General features: G+C 33.1%; 1 protein-coding gene across 3 annotated transcripts in view; it reads left to right on the top strand.

Moving 5' to 3' along the window:
- Positions 1-16,318, top strand: part of CDH18 (cadherin 18) — a 951,076-nt gene that overhangs the window by 680,527 nt on the left and 254,231 nt on the right. For all 3 annotated transcript variants that reach the window (XM_053714609.1, XM_053714610.1, XM_053714611.1), the window contains exon 6: positions 11,690-11,943. In XM_053714609.1, coding sequence (XP_053570584.1) covers positions 11,690-11,943 — 254 coding nt within the window. The remainder of the gene's footprint in view (positions 1-11,689; positions 11,944-16,318) is intronic.

Raw genomic sequence — 16,318 nt, 5'->3', positions numbered from 1 at the left:
CGACAAGAACCAGGTTCTGCTGATGTGAGAAGTGGGGATTCTTCGATTTGGACTGTGAATCAGATCGAGAAGTAGCCATACTTAATTTATCGATAACAATAAAAGTCAGTAAAGCTTCAAGTTCTTGAAATATGCAGTCTGAAAAACTTTATTAAATAGAGCTTATATAGTGCTGCAATATGTTCCCGCGACAAAGCTGACGTTTCTGACACCTTGCAGTCACGTGGGACAAACATGACTGACAGTTTGTAAGCGATTAATAGTACATTCGCAAATAGCGAGGCGTCATATGTATGAATCATTCGCCAGTGCTCAATGCGGATTAGACGCGCCTTTTTTTTGAATAGTTTTTAGTACATATGGCGGGCGGGCAACATCTCGCTAGCTGCGAGTTAGAGCGAGTCGAGCAAACACGTTGTCGGCGAAAAAATTGATGCTTTAGTACATGGAGCCCCATGAGATAAAATGCACTTAAAGTCAATAGAAAAATTGACTTTACGAAATGGCTATAGATAAAGTTAATATTATTTCAACCCTAGGAAGAGTGTTTGACTGTAATAAAACCGACCGCTGATTTAATTGACTTAATTCTCTTGATATCCTTTTCTGAAAAGCATATCTAGATAGCATCAGTAGCTGCTAATTGGATGCATAGATGCCTCGTGTGATTGGCTCAACCATGTGCATTGATATTTTTTACAACAAAGGATATCTAAAGAATTAAGCAAATTTGACAATAAAAGTAAATTGGAATGTTGTTTAAAATTGTTTTCTCTATCTGAATCATGAAAGAAATTTGAGTTTAATGTCCCTTTAAACCAATAATCGTATAAACAGAAGTAACATTTGTGTATGCAGAATTCAGTGATGCTCTCAGACCTAGAGAGTGAGGATACCTCTATTAATAACAGTTGGGATCCAACAATTGACAATTCAACAAAACATAACCAATTAATTATTTTAACTATCAAAGTAGACCACTAAATAATCAGGTAAGTGTACCCATTGCCTTGAATAAACCATACATTTTAAGTATAGGTAGTAACAGTCAGTACAATTCAGCAATATAGATTATTTGAGCTAATCAACCCAAGTCAGAGTGGTGAAAATAAGGTGGTGTGCATTGCACATTGGATTGATAAGACTGCAGATTCTCCCTGAACTTTTGAGGGGAGTCAAAAAGCTTGGGGATTGTGGGAGTCAGGAACTTCAATTTAGCAGGGTATAGCAGGAATACCTTTGTATACTCTTTATTTAAAGCAGAACAAAGGGGAGAAAAATCTTTATATATTTTCATTAGATCCCTGACATGAGGTCAGGGAACTTTCTGTATGCATTTTGAAATGCAGAAATTTAATCATAACCTGCCTAGGTGGAACTGAGTCTCCTGAAGCATATTTTCTCAGGGCCTACTCTGTGTTTGAACACTACACTTAAATAAATTATGTTTGAACTAGGTCTAATTAGGAGGGCAAAGAGTGTTCTACAAAATGTATGAGGTCAGTTTATTTTACTGCCTCTGACAGATCCAGAAGGTATACGCTATTTCACCTTCATCTGTTTTCTAGATCTTCTATGTGCAGGGGAAGATCCTGGTTTTGGTGTTCTAGGTTTTCAAGTTTTTTTAGATATGCTAGTGACAGAATCCACTAGATTTTAATCCCTTTCCTCAATTTCATTCTATCTGGCATTTACTTGCTTATTTTTCCTGTCAAATTATCCATACATTTTTGAAAGCTTTGAACTATAGCGTGCAACTCTTTAGTAGTTAACGGTTGGTCCAACAATCCTATTTGGAAATTAGATGAAGTGTCAGACCCATTTCTATTTCTTTTATCTCCCGATTTAGATTTGGAGCACATTTTAGTATTGTCTTTTTTTTTTTTTTTTCATTTATAGCCAAGCCTGCAGTGTAATATTTAATATAAGGCTTTTCCCATGAGTAATGCCCCAGGTGGCTAAATGCTTTGGATCTTGTTAGTCTGATTCAGAGCAGAGTTGAAAAAGATACTACCAATATAGGACTATACTGGAAATCTACATATCCGACATTACTTTTCCTTCCTCTTCTATTTTACAATTGATATTCAGTAACTTAACACCATAGTATACAGGCCTAAGAAACAATGCATACAAACCAACACACACACACACACATACATACATATATATATATATATATATATATATATATATATATAAAACATTTGACAATAAGAGATTGTATTAGTGATGCATTTTCTAAAACTTAAAAACTAAAAGTGGCAAAAGAGTACTGAGTTTTTACTTAGTTATTATCTTAGGTCAAGAGTATTCCAGAGTGCATTGGGGAGAGCAAACACATCAGGCCTGATATAAACTGGGCAGCAGTGCTGGAAGGTCAGTGCCAGAGTAGGTCCAGGCAAAATCAGAATTAATTGCTTCTGGTTGGGGGGAGGGTCACTTTCTCTATTGATACAAGGAATAAGATGTCCAGGCACCATGTTTGCCAAGGAAATATTCATCTGGGTAGTCAATTAATTCCTTTGTACACTTTACAGAAGGCTCTTTCTTTGTGCTGCTGCCCCATGACCCGCCCACCAGAATTCCTAATTTTCATACTTTTATACAGTGCAGTGTTCATAAAATATTTAGACCCCTTCATTTTTTTTTCACAATTTGTTTTTCTAACATGGTTTGATTTTTTTTTCACATCTATCTGCATTCCATATCCCATAATGATAAAGAAAAAAATGATTTTTGATAACTTTGTAAATTTATTTAAAAAAAACCTATATAACTGAAATATCACATTAATGTAAGTATTCTGACCCTTAGCTCAAAACTAAGCGATTACAGATTCAAGTCTTTTTGCGTATAATGCAACAAGCTTTGCACACCTTTTTTTGGTATTTTTATGCCATTCTTCTCTGCAGATCCTTTCAAGCTCTTTCAAGTTGGATGAGGAATTTCAGGACTCTCCATAGATGTTCAATTGGGTTCAAGTCTGGGCTCTGGCTGGGCCACTGAAGGACATTCACAGAGTTGTCCCTAAGTCACTCTTTTTTTTGTCTTGGCTGTGGTGCTTAAGATCATTGTTCTGTTGGAAGGTGAACCTTCGGCCCAGTCTGAGATCCTTAGTGCTCTGTACTAGATTTTCTTTAAGGATATCTCTATATTTTGTTTTCCCTCAACTCTGACAAGTCCCCCATTCCCTGCCACTGGAAAACACCCCAAAAAAATGATGCTCTTACCACCATGCTTTTTCATTGGGATGGTATTGCGCAGGTTATGAGCGGTGCCTGGGTTCCTCCAGGCATGATGCATAGAATTGAAGACAAACAGTTCAATCTTTCTTTCATCAGACCATAAAATCTTGTATCTCACAGTCTGAGAGTCCTTTAGCCAATTTCTAGTGGGCTTTAATGTTTCTGAGTAGAGGCTTCTGTCTGGATACTCTGTCAAAAAGACCAATGGTGGAGTGTTGCAGCGATGACAGTTCTTCAAGTTTCTCCCATCTCCACACATAATCTCTGGAGCTCAACCAGATTGACCATTGGGTTAATGGTCAACTCCCTTACCAAGGCCCTTCTCTCCCTGATTGCTTAGTTTTGCTGGGCAGCCAGCTCTAGAAAGAGGCTTCCATTTAAGAATTGTGGAGGCCACTGTGCTCTTGGAAACCTTCAATGCAGCTAAAATTTTGTTGTCACCTCCCCAGATCTGTGCTTCTACACAATCCTGTCTCTGTGCTTTAAAGGGAGTTTCTTTGATCTCATTGCTTGGTGTTTGCTCTGAAAGTTTAGCTGTGAGACTTTATATAGAAAGGTGTGTACCTTTCCAAATCTTGTCCAATCAATTGAATTTGCCACAGGTTGACACCAATCAAAGTGTAGGAACATCTCAAAGATGATCCAGAGAAATAAGATGCAACAGAGGCTCTAAATACTTATGTCAATGTGACATTTCAGTTTTTTATTTTTAATAAATTTGCAACATTATTACAAATCTGTTTGTTTTGTCATTAACCCTTTCGCGACAGGGTTAAAGTGTCTAAATGGGAACAACTGTTTCGATGTAGACGAATTGTAACCACGTGATTGTGCACACGATCGTGAAATTTCAATTATTGGATCGCATCTGGGGGGCGTCCCTACAACCCTAGCAATGCCCTCCAGACCGCAATCAAATCCTGGACACACAGATGGCCGTTGGCTATGAAGTTCTATTTCGTCATAACGGCTTTAAAGCCCAGTGTAATTATGATGGAATAGAACGGCATAACGGCATTAAAAGATTAAGGGTAATGGAGTGTAGATTGATGTAAAAAAATAAAATTCTTTAAATCATTTTTAGCATAAGGCTGCAACATACAAAATGAAAATAAAATGAAGGGGTTTGAATAGTTTCTGAATTCACGGTATATATGTTTTCTATTACATTTATCCTAGTAAATTATATTATGTAATAAAAAAAAATCTGAATTGTGTAGATTTTTGTAAATTATTGTACTGGTAATTGTCTATTTATCACATCAGACAGAGTAAAGTCATGTACTGCTAGTACAATAAATGTTATCTAAGTCTAAATAGAATGGACTCCAGTTTGATCAAAAATAATAAACACTGATTCATTTATGATCATAAATAAAATTGTTATATCCAAATTATAATAATTTTATAATTGGAATCAATTATTTTTCTCAAACATTTAATTAAATAAATGAGCTTCATTAATTGCCTTTGTGTAATGTACCTAATCAAAACACATTTGTCCTATGCTGTTTCAGCTCAAACCACCTGTAATGATAGTTAATAATAATGTGTCAAGAATAAACCTTAAAATAAGACAAACATAGGACTTAATTATGGTCCATAGAAGCTTAAAATACATTGTGCACAGTTGAACAATAAGAGCACATTTATGGCAAAAACACAAAGCAAAACGTTCTAATTCATGCCTAAATGTCAATCAATAAATGACATGATAATATCTTGCATGTCAAATTTTATTGCTAAATGCACCATCGTTTTATTGATGTGTATTTGTATGAAATATGCTGGCACTGTATGAGTGAAGTATATTAATGTTTTGCGAAAATATGATAAATAAAATAATCATTATTTTCCCTTTATCTTAAAACACATGTGGTCAGATTGCAAGTGGTGCACTAAATATTTGTTTCCGCTCGTGTGCTAACAGCACTGAATATAAACTTTTAACATGGGTGGGTTAGCATTCATATTACAAGTTCAAAGTAAAAAGTTAGCATGCAAGCAAATCAGGTGCATACTAACTTAAGGGAAACACTTATTGCACGTGCACTAACCCGACATGCTTTTTGCCACAGTTTATTCACAAGTCTTTTTTTTTTGTGTGTAGACTAGAAATATGGAGGTTTGAGTCCAAAAACGGTTACAAGGTGACCTAAAGGGACATTAAACACTTTGAGATTGTAATATAAAATGATACATTATATATATAAAAAAGTCTGCAATATACTTGTATTATGTATTTGGTCCCCTTTTCCTTCAATTCCATTCTGAAACTGTGAGCTTTTCAGTTTCTGTTAGAAATGGAAATGCAGAACAATGCATAGTTGCCAACTGTCCCGTATTTGCCAGGACAGTCCCGGAATTTGGGACCCAGTCCCGGCCATTTAAATGTCCCGGACTGTCCCGGCAAGTGGCAGTAGCAGACTGCAGCACCAGCTTAGCTAGTGCATCTGTATTGTCAATGACTGAGTCTCCTTTGAATCTGAGCTAGTATAGTGCTGCTCACGATTGTGCAGTCAGGACAGGCAGTGACGTCAGCACGCAACATCATTACGTCAAATGACCCCGCTTGCCACTCATATAGGTAGCCCCTGTAATGTGACAATGTGAGGATGGCAGTGGTTACCAGTAGCTTGCAAGTGGCTGAGCAAGATGGTGGTAGCAGATGGCAGTCGGCACCTGGTGTCACCTGGAGATACGATCACAACGGACACCGGGTTTATGAGGTGAACTAGTTTGTGTGTAACACTACATGTAGCTCACTAAAGGTCAGAGACTGTAAGCTTCCTTAGCAGATCAGATGCAGGAGGAGTGACAGGAGTTAATGTACGAGTGGTGGGGAGAATATCACAGCTGAGACAGAGCACTGAAGCTGGGCTGGGGAGTGTGAACTGCAGCTGGAGATACTGGTACTCATTATATGGTCATATAGTCAGTGATCTGTGCAGTGGATACTGGGTTGTACTGGGACTGGGCATATGCTGATATAGTGTGATCTGTGCAGGGGATACTGGGACTCATTATATGGTCAGTTAGCGTGAGCTAAACAGGGGATACTGGGCTGTACTGGGACTGGGCATATGCTGATATAGTGTCATCTGTGCAGGGTTATTCTGGGCTGTACTGGGACTCGGAAATCTCTGGTACCTGGTGATACTATAGCATTTGAGCTCTACTGGGATTCAGAACTCTGGTACATAGTGATACTACGTGATCTATACTGGAGTACTGAGATATCAAAATGGGCTGTACTTGCACTCTCTGGCACATATTGATCTGATATAAGGTGTGCTGGTGTTACTGGGGATACTGGGCTGTACTGGGACTGAATACCAGTACAGCCTAGTTTCTCCAGTAACACAGCACACCAAATATAAGATCACTATGTGTCAGTACAAGTACAGCCCAGTTCAACTCTCTCTGGCACTTGGTTGTGCTGGTGTTACTGGGGATAATGGGCTGAGGGGCCGTGTGAGAAAAGCTGAGAAGCAATCTCTTGATAGTTCTGTAGTAATAAAAAGTCATTGCCTTTCAAAGGGTTTTAGAGTATATATCATTGCATGTGTAAATGATTGAACTGCAAATGCAAAATCCTTAGTTACATTGGCTAAACTTATTTAGAAGTTAAAAAAAAAATCAATGAATTTGTATTTATGTCAGATATTCTTACTCAGAGGTGACATGTTTCAGTAAACATGTAAAGTTTATTCTTCTATCGAAAAATGGTAAAGTCTACTTGTATAAATGAAATTGCCACCTTCTCATAATGTGACCTGTGTAAAATAATTTGTTTTCACTCCCACACATTGTACAGTTTTGTGCAATATGGATTCCTTTTTTGATAATACAGTTATATTTCCCTGGTGGAATGATCTAAAGCCATTTTTTACCCTGAAAACAGGGTGTCTCGCTAAGGGGCGTATACTGCATTTTCATATGAAATGTGCACAACAAAATTCATATTTTAAACATTGTACAAAACAAATATTTGAACTATTCACACAAAAATAAGCAGTGAAAAATTGTATTGTTAAGTTGCAAAGTGTAATAGTTTTTTCGTAAAATGGACGTTCCATGGGCGTTCCATGGGCGTTCCATGGGCGTATATAACAATGTCTCACTAATCCCAGCATAATTCTATAAAGATTTTCGCACTGCAGATAACACAGTTTTTTCTCGCCAACTTAAAGGTGGCGAGCTTTTGTCAAAACAATATGAACACTTATAACCCCAATAGAAAAACAAATGCATACTAAAATATAGGCGAATGTAAGATGCTATAAGCAGAAAGCAGCGTAATGTGAGTTATATTGACGGCAGGATTTTAATTTTAAAGTGCTCCCCTGCTCCCTGCTAACTTCGCACTAAGAAGCGAAGTTTCTCTATCCAGCGAGCTTCATTACTTTTAATAGGAACCATCTCGCAACTCGCAGGGACTGCCCCTTTTTTACGATCATTGCACTGGGGCAGCCCTGCGAGTGTCAGCGAGAAAAAGAAGGTTTGAGCTGGCGAAGAATATATCATCGAGCTCTAAGACTCTACGTCCTTATGTGATGGTATTAAGAAATTAGAAAATTCTTGAACCTATTGGTAATAATTGTTATAGAGCACCTCACTGGTATGGTGACCTTAAAGGAACATGAAATCCAAAAATATTCTTTCATGATTTATTTAAGTGTAACATTAAAAAAAAAAAGACAGAAAGCAAAATATATACAGTAAACACTAAAATAACCGGAACTCAAGCAACCGACACTCTTAAGCAACCAGAATTTTTTTTTTTTGAAGATACTGTGCATTAAAATGAACACTAACTTTGCTCAGCAGCGTCCTATCTCTATATTGGGCTCTCAAAAGGTGAAAGCAAGCCCTTTTAATGCCACCAGACCCTACATAACTGCTCTTGAAAGTTGTTGGAAACACAATGCAGTCTGAGAATTAGACATCATGCTGCCACTGGGTGCCCGGGACTGAACGTAGGTGGCATTAATATTAATTAATAATTTGCTTTTATTCACTGTATTTAAATATTAATATCAAGCAAATACAGCGTTTATAGTACAGTATGGGTTATAGAACTAGTTAGGCCTATTTTTTATAATAACTCTCAAGCAACCAGAAACTACACTTATCCGGAATCTACCAATCGCCATGGGTGCTGGTTAACTGGAAGTTTACTGTATTGTTTTTTTTTACATTCTCTTTGTTTTCTTGATATACATTGTTTAAAAACAGGTAGTTAGGCTCAGGAGTATGCACCTGTATGGAGCCTTATATGGCAGCAGTTTTACAAGAATACTTTTATCAATGTTACACATTTTCAGGGCCACTCGTTGGTAGAAGTGTATGCTGCACTCTGCCTACTTAAATGTGCTATTTAACAAAGAATAACATTGAGAATGAAGCAAATTTGATAATAGAAAAGTAAATCATAAACTTTTTTTTAATTGTAAACTGTGAATCATAAAAAAAAATATTGATTCATTTCCTTTTAAAATACAACTCAAGGCTGTTTAAATACATCATTAAAAATAACATGTATTTGTAGCACTTTATAATTTTTACTGTTTGAAGATGTCTCTACAACTAATTTTTGAAATAATTGCATGTCCATATATTTCTAGTCTTTAATGTTTAAAGGAAGGAGTTAAAACACCATTTTTAAAAAAAAAAAAATGCTTTAATTGTAACACAAACTTAAACTGATAAATGCATTTTTGCAAATGTTCTGATATATGAGTGTGTGTGTTTTTTCATTCACAATTTTGTTTCTAAAACTTTCTTTTTTTTTATGGTAATTGTGATACTAAAGGCGGATTAAACAGAAATTGTGCAACATATGATAACTAGTATTTGATGTGTTTGTGAAATGCAAATGTGCACATACTGTTTTAGGTGCAATGTTATTATGCTAACACTAATGCAAACACAATCACACATAAAAAAGAACCTATAAAAGGAGACACAAACACAATATATATATATTTATTTTAATATCTAAGTTCCTATATAAAAATAACTATGCATTTGTTTTAAATATATATCTTTGTATAGGTTTTATAGAGATGTTGTAAGGCACTAAAAATCCAATTTCACCAACTGAATTTATTATTTCTGTTAGTTCAGTATAACTCTGTGTAACAAAATACACTGAAACTCTGTGATGCTGAGAGTGAAGACTCTTGGGAAATCTCAGTGAGACCTACAAATGCACTCTTGAGAGTCATCTGTCATTCTTGTACCTGTATAGGAATTCCATTACCTTTTTTTACTCACCATAATCTTCTGTTAGATAGATCTAGATTATCCGAATAAAGCTGGAGCTTGTTGTGGTTTTCTCATTTTGACTGGAAAACATGCTCAATTTAATCACATACATCATTGGAATAGTGTTTGTAATTTCAAAATTTTAAGTAACAAACATAACTTCATTGCTTTTCTGTCAACAATGTAAGCCTAAGTTCAGCACTGAAGAGGGGTATAAAAGCAATATTGTACTGCTCAAAATGTATATGATTACATTCATTACATCTTATATTTCCTAGTGAATTAATTATGACAGATATATTTTTTTTGTTTAGTATTTAAAAAGTCTATCTATCTATCTATTTATCTTTCATCTATCTATCTATCTATCTATCTATCTATCTATCTATCATCTATCTATACTAAATGTAACAAAGTGGAAAAGAATTATAGTAACTATTTTGAAACATATAGGGCCAGATTAAGAGTGCAAACATTTGCGTGCAGGTTTTATCAATTGTTTGCGTGCAGGTTAAATTGCGAGTTGAGCATAACTGCGATCACGTGAGCGCAATCGTGATTTACGCTAGAATGATTAATGCAACTACAGAGCTCTGGTTAACTGTTTTCGCGAAATATAAAAGTGTCACAAAACACATCAAAAATACATTACAAAGTACAGTGACACTTATAATAACACCCTATTTAAAATTATTTAAAAAAATTGCACACAAAAGTTATAAGGGCTCAAAGATATGAGTTCCCAGAAAAAAAGGCAGGCAAAGGACTTTAACATAGACATACATATATATATACATGTAAAACGAAGTCTAAATATGTGTACACATGTATTTATATGTGTATATATGTATTTACAGACATATATACACATATAAACACATAAATACATATGTACACACATAAACACATAAATACATATATACACATATAAATACATAAATACATATGTACACATGCACACACACATATATATATATGTATATATACACATATAAACACATAAATACATATGTACACACATAAACACATAAATACATATATACACATATAAACACATAAATACATATATACACATATAAACACATAAATACATATATACACATATAAACACATAAATACATATATACACATATAAACACATAAATACATATATACACATAAATAGACATATATAGAAGTGCATTGGGACCCTTTGCTATTAAGTAGATAAAAACAGGTAATAGCATATCTATGCAATATTTGTATTTAATAAAGTGTTATACTGAGTATTTACTGTAAATATTTCAAATTACTATGTTCTTCACATAGCAGAAAATGTTTTATATATATATATATATTAATAGTTTTAGATATATATTGTACCAAAATACCATCAGATATATGTAGAAATATTTATTTATGAATAAATAGAACATATTCTTCTATGTAAAGAATATTGGAATGGGAGATATTAATATTTTCATGTTGGGTTAGTGCATATGTGAATATGCGGTCGGGTTAGAGCATATGAGAATACACGGTCGGGTTAGTGCAACTGCATATAAGAATACGTGGTCAGGTTAGCGCATATGTGAATGTGCTATCAGGTTTGCGCATATGAGAATATGCGTTTGGGTTTGCACATATGAGAACATGAGTTCAGGTTAGCGCGCGAGTAAGGTGTTAGGGTTTTTTTCAACTTTTTTTTCTCCATTGACTTCTATAGGGTAATAGATTATCGTGCATGTGATAGTCTAATTGCGCTAGAAGTAAGCTGTTTGGGCCTGTTGGGTTAGCACAAGAGTGCAAACTTTTTACTTACAACTCATAATACGAGCTCAACCCGACGAGCACAAAAAGTTTACTTCTAGCGCAATTAGCACTCTAGCGTAAAAGCTAAATAGTGCTCCACTAATCTGGCCCATAATGATTATCTTTCTGTGTATTAACTTAGTATCTGTAATATCATGATTTTTCAGTGCCCTCAATGTTGCAGGGTCATGTTTTGAATCTTATAGGATGCGCTCCATCCTCTCTGGGGAAGAGAAAAAGGTATCATAGTCAAATATTTAAGGATACATTTTTTACTTAATAAAATGACTAATTATAGAATCTATCTATCTATCTATCTATATGTATGTAAGCTTTTTAAACACTTGTATAACCTACCTTTTTTTTCTTTTCTTTTTAAGGCATTGAATTATGAAAAAAAGAAACTATATACTCTTAACATTGAAGGAGTGAATACTCACTTGGATTTCCGCTTTTCTGAGTTTGGACCATTTAAAGATACAACAATGCTGAAGGTTATTGTTGGTGATGTAGATGAAGCTCCTGTATTTTCTATGCCATTTTATGATATGGATGTTTATGAAAATGCAAAGATTGGAACAGTAGTTGGAATGGTAACAGCGCAAGATCCTGATAGTACCAACAGCTTAGTAAGGTAAGTACCTTTCCAGTCATATTTGAAATGTTTTAGATAAACTTTATGCGGTTTAGAAACTTACAATACCAAAATTTCAAGAGGCCAATATGGTGCATGGATTCTTAACAATATTCAGTTCTTTAAATATTCTGCAGCTAGTTTTTGTCAACAAGTTATGTATTTTTCAATTGCTAAAATGTCACATATATTTATACATAAACATATTAGGTAAATATTTTATAAACAATGACATTTCTCTTATTATAAAATAACTCATTCAAAATAAAAATGCAAATATGTAAAAAATAAAACAAAAACAAGCAATTATTGAACATGTATTTCTATTTTTTCTACCATTAAAGGGACACTGAACTCACATTTTTTCTTTGGTGATTCAGATAGAGCATGAAATTTTAAGCAACTTTCTAATATACGCCTATTATCAAATTTTCTTCATTCTCTTGGTATCTTTATTTGAAATGCAAGAATGTAAGTTTAAATGCCGGCCCATTTTTGGTGAACAACCTGGGTTGTCCTTGCTGATTGGTGAATACATTCATCCAACAATAAAAAAGTGCTGTCCAGAGGTCTGAACCAAAAAAAACCTTAGATGCCTTCTTTTTCAAATAAAGATAGCAAGAAAATGAAGAAAAATTGATAATAGGAGTAAATTAGAAAGTTGCTTAAAATTACATGCTCTATCTGAATCACGAAAGAAAATTTTTGGGTTTAGTGTCCCTTTAGGAATATGTTAGTAATTAAGCAAGTCTATGAAATTATGCTATTTGAGCTTGTAATAGAAAATAATAAAATGTATTTTTAACAAAGGGATTTATATATTATTTAAAAAAAATTAAAACAGATAAAAAAATATATATATACATTTCCCTTGCACTTTTCGTTGTTATAAATTGATTTGGATAAGGTGTTGTAAATTGGAGAGATTCACTGAAGTTAAGAGAGTCTGATTATGCTTCGGTGTTATGTGAGGTAGGTCTTTATGTTCACTAAAAGCCATGTGGCCAAATCAATCAATCAATCAATCAATCAATCAATCAATCAAGTTTTTAGTGTCTTTCCATTGTCAATGAAATCCCAAAACATAGGTAATTTGTATTCCTTGGATCAAAAGATTCTTTAACAATGATGGACTTGAATCATTGTGGGGGGAAAAGAAAATATTCAGATTTTAAATTTACTCTACTGTTTCACCTGTGTTAGGATTATTTTGTTTATCTGGGTATTTGCAAACTTGCATTTAATCTATATTGTTATTGAAAAAAGGCAACTGAGTTGTAATTTTTTTTAGATTAGAATTGTATTGTTTCCCTTAATTTGTAATTGTTAAAATTATAACCACTGTATAAAACAGCTTTAGTCTAATTATAACAGACAATATCCCTTTTAAAAAAAAATCCTTTAAATAAAACTTACCAAAAATAGACTTGCATAAAGCTTTATTGTAATTTAAAATTCTTGGACATTCCTTTAATGACCTCTAAAAATCAAAATGGGTGAATACACTGTAATCAGCACACACAGCTAAGTAAATGTTTCTTAAATTGCTCTTGATTAAATATCAGTGCAAGAATCAGCTGGTAATTTCTGAATCCTTACTCTGCAAAAATTATGTCACATTTACTCTAAATTAACCTTAGGTTACAATGTATTTGCTGTTCACTACCTTCTACAGACCAATATGACTAATAACTTCTGCAATTTTCCCATTCTTTTTATTTCTAATTTTCTATATATCTAGATCTTTTGGATAATTCAATTTTGTATTTTTCATTAATCATACTTAATCACGGGAGAATTGTATTAAGGCGTTTAAATAAAGTGTTGAATTAAAATAATATACATGATTAAAAAAAAAGATTGATGAATGTATATATTTAATTTTCTTTGGATTAGTCATTCTAAAAAATATAATATTTAGAAATATTTAGAAAAAAAAATTGAATGTAAGACATGTTTTTAAATAGTTGATACAGTTGGGTTTTGGTGGGATGAATGGCCCTAGATAACTGTTTCACTTTAGAACTAATAGTTTCTTGAAAAGCCAGATTTAATTATTGTTGTTTATTTTAAGCACCTAAGCATTTTTCAATGTAAGGAAAGGATCATTCCTTATATATTGATTGAATCTTAGCAAAAAGGGTCTCCTTTATATCTACATTGTCACAATGTATTTAAAACTAAGACTGTCTAGGGAAAGGAAAAAAAAAACTATTGATCTATATAGAAGATAATGGAACTGGGGAATACTTCAGCTACAACATGAATGTGATGAGAATACTCACTGCATGAATGCATCTCTACTAAATACAACTAACAATAGCGATTGTGTGACAACTACAATCAATAAGAAAGAGATTGAAATGAAGAAGTAAGTGGGGATTAAAACATAAATAATGATATTTAGGAATATATACTACATGTTTGAAAGCATAGCAACATTTCAAATAAATAGGGAGCTTCATAAAGTCAGTTGTAAGGATATTTGTTATAAGTAATAACTAAATATTGAAATATCTGTTATTGAAATGCTAAGAAATTCTAGTAGAACAGAAATATTGAAAGTATACGGTTAGAGTACTAATTAGGGATGGGCGAATGTGCACATTTTCGAATTTCGAATGTAGAACGAATGTTATTACCGAAATTCGAATTCTAAATTCGAATGTCGATAAGAACGAATATTCTTAAAAATTCGAAAATCAAATGTTATTTAAAGTTTTCAAATGTCACTTTCGAATTCGAATGTTTATAATTATATCGAATGTCTACATTCGAAATTCGAATTTTTCGAATTCGAATATAAATTCGAATTTTTCAAATTCGAATATAAATTCAAATTTTTCGAATTTGAATATTGCATAATTCGAATATTACATTTAAAAGCATTAGAAATACTATTACAATCTAAATTCGAATTTTTCGAATTCGAATACACGTATTGCATAATTCGAATATTACATTTAAAGAAAAAGCATTAGAAATACTATTACAATCTAAATTTGAATTTTTCGAATTCGAATACACGTATTGCATAATTCGAATATTACATTTAAAGAAAAAGCATTAGAAATACTATTACAATCTAAATTCGAATTTTTCGAATTCGAATATTGCATAATTCGAATATTACATTTAAAGAAAAAGCATTAGAAATACTATTACAATCTAAATTCGAATTTTTTGAATTCGAATATTGCATAATTCGAATATTACATTTAAAGAAAAAGCATTAGAAATACTATTACAATCTAAATTCAAATTTTTCGAATTCGAATATTGCATAATTCGAATATTACATTTAAAGAAAAAGCATTAGAAATACTATTACAATCTAAATTCAAATTTTTCGAATTCGAATACACGTATTGCATAATTCGAATATTACATTTAAAGAAAAAGCATTAGAAATACTATTACAATCTAAATTCGAATTTTTCGAATTCGAATATTGCATAATTCGAATATTACATTTAAAGAAAAAGCATTAGAAATACGATTACAATCTAAATTCAAATTTTTCGAATTCGAATATTGCATAATTCGAATATTACATTTAAAGAAAAAGCATTAGAAATACTATTACAATCTAAATTCAAATTTTTCGAATTCGAATATTTTCGAATGTAATCGTAAAATTCGAAACCGAATATTCGAAAATCGAATGTTAGAATGTTATGTAAACATTCGAAATTCGATTCGAACGAACGAATGTGTTAAAATTCGTGCCGTTTTTCGAATGTTGCGAAACATTCGCCCATCCCTAGTACTAATTGGCCAACAAGGAAAGGGTGAGGTCAATGAAATGACATATTCAAAATATCTACATTTACAAAAAAATAAATCCTGTCAAATAAATGACACTTTATGTTTGCAATTACTTATTTAAATAATTATTTATTTGTGCAGCACTGTCAAATTCCACAGAACTTAGTTTAGTATTTCCATGAAGACAACTTAAACCTGTAAACTAAAGTGATAGTAAAGGTTAACTGAATCAAATTCTTGAAGAAAAATGTATGACAGATGATAACTTCTTTTTTAATTAACAATAACTCTAACTTTTATTTTTGCTTGTAGTTCACAATTACCTCCTATGGTCCCAGGAGTCCCCTCATTTTATCTTTTTTTTCCCCCTTGTTAGTTTGTCACTTCCATCCAAAGCCCTGCTTAGCCACAGGGCTTGCTGTTTGCAATGTGTGGCCATCTGGAAAAGTAGTACGCATGCGAGAAAGCATTCAGATTTATGTCATACAGTACACTGAGCACGCATTCATGTCTTGTGTCTGCACAAATGCTTTAGAAAGATAGTTCCAGTGATGGCTTTTCTGTTGTGGTATTCCACCAGTGGATCAGACGTATGCATTATCTACTA

The sequence above is a fragment of the Bombina bombina genome, chromosome 5 (genome assembly GCF_027579735.1).
Source record: "Bombina bombina isolate aBomBom1 chromosome 5, aBomBom1.pri, whole genome shotgun sequence".
NCBI classification, from domain to species: domain Eukaryota; kingdom Metazoa; phylum Chordata; class Amphibia; order Anura; family Bombinatoridae; genus Bombina; species Bombina bombina.
Note: the sequence above shows the minus strand (reverse complement) of the source record. Positions and strands in the feature narration are given on the sequence as shown.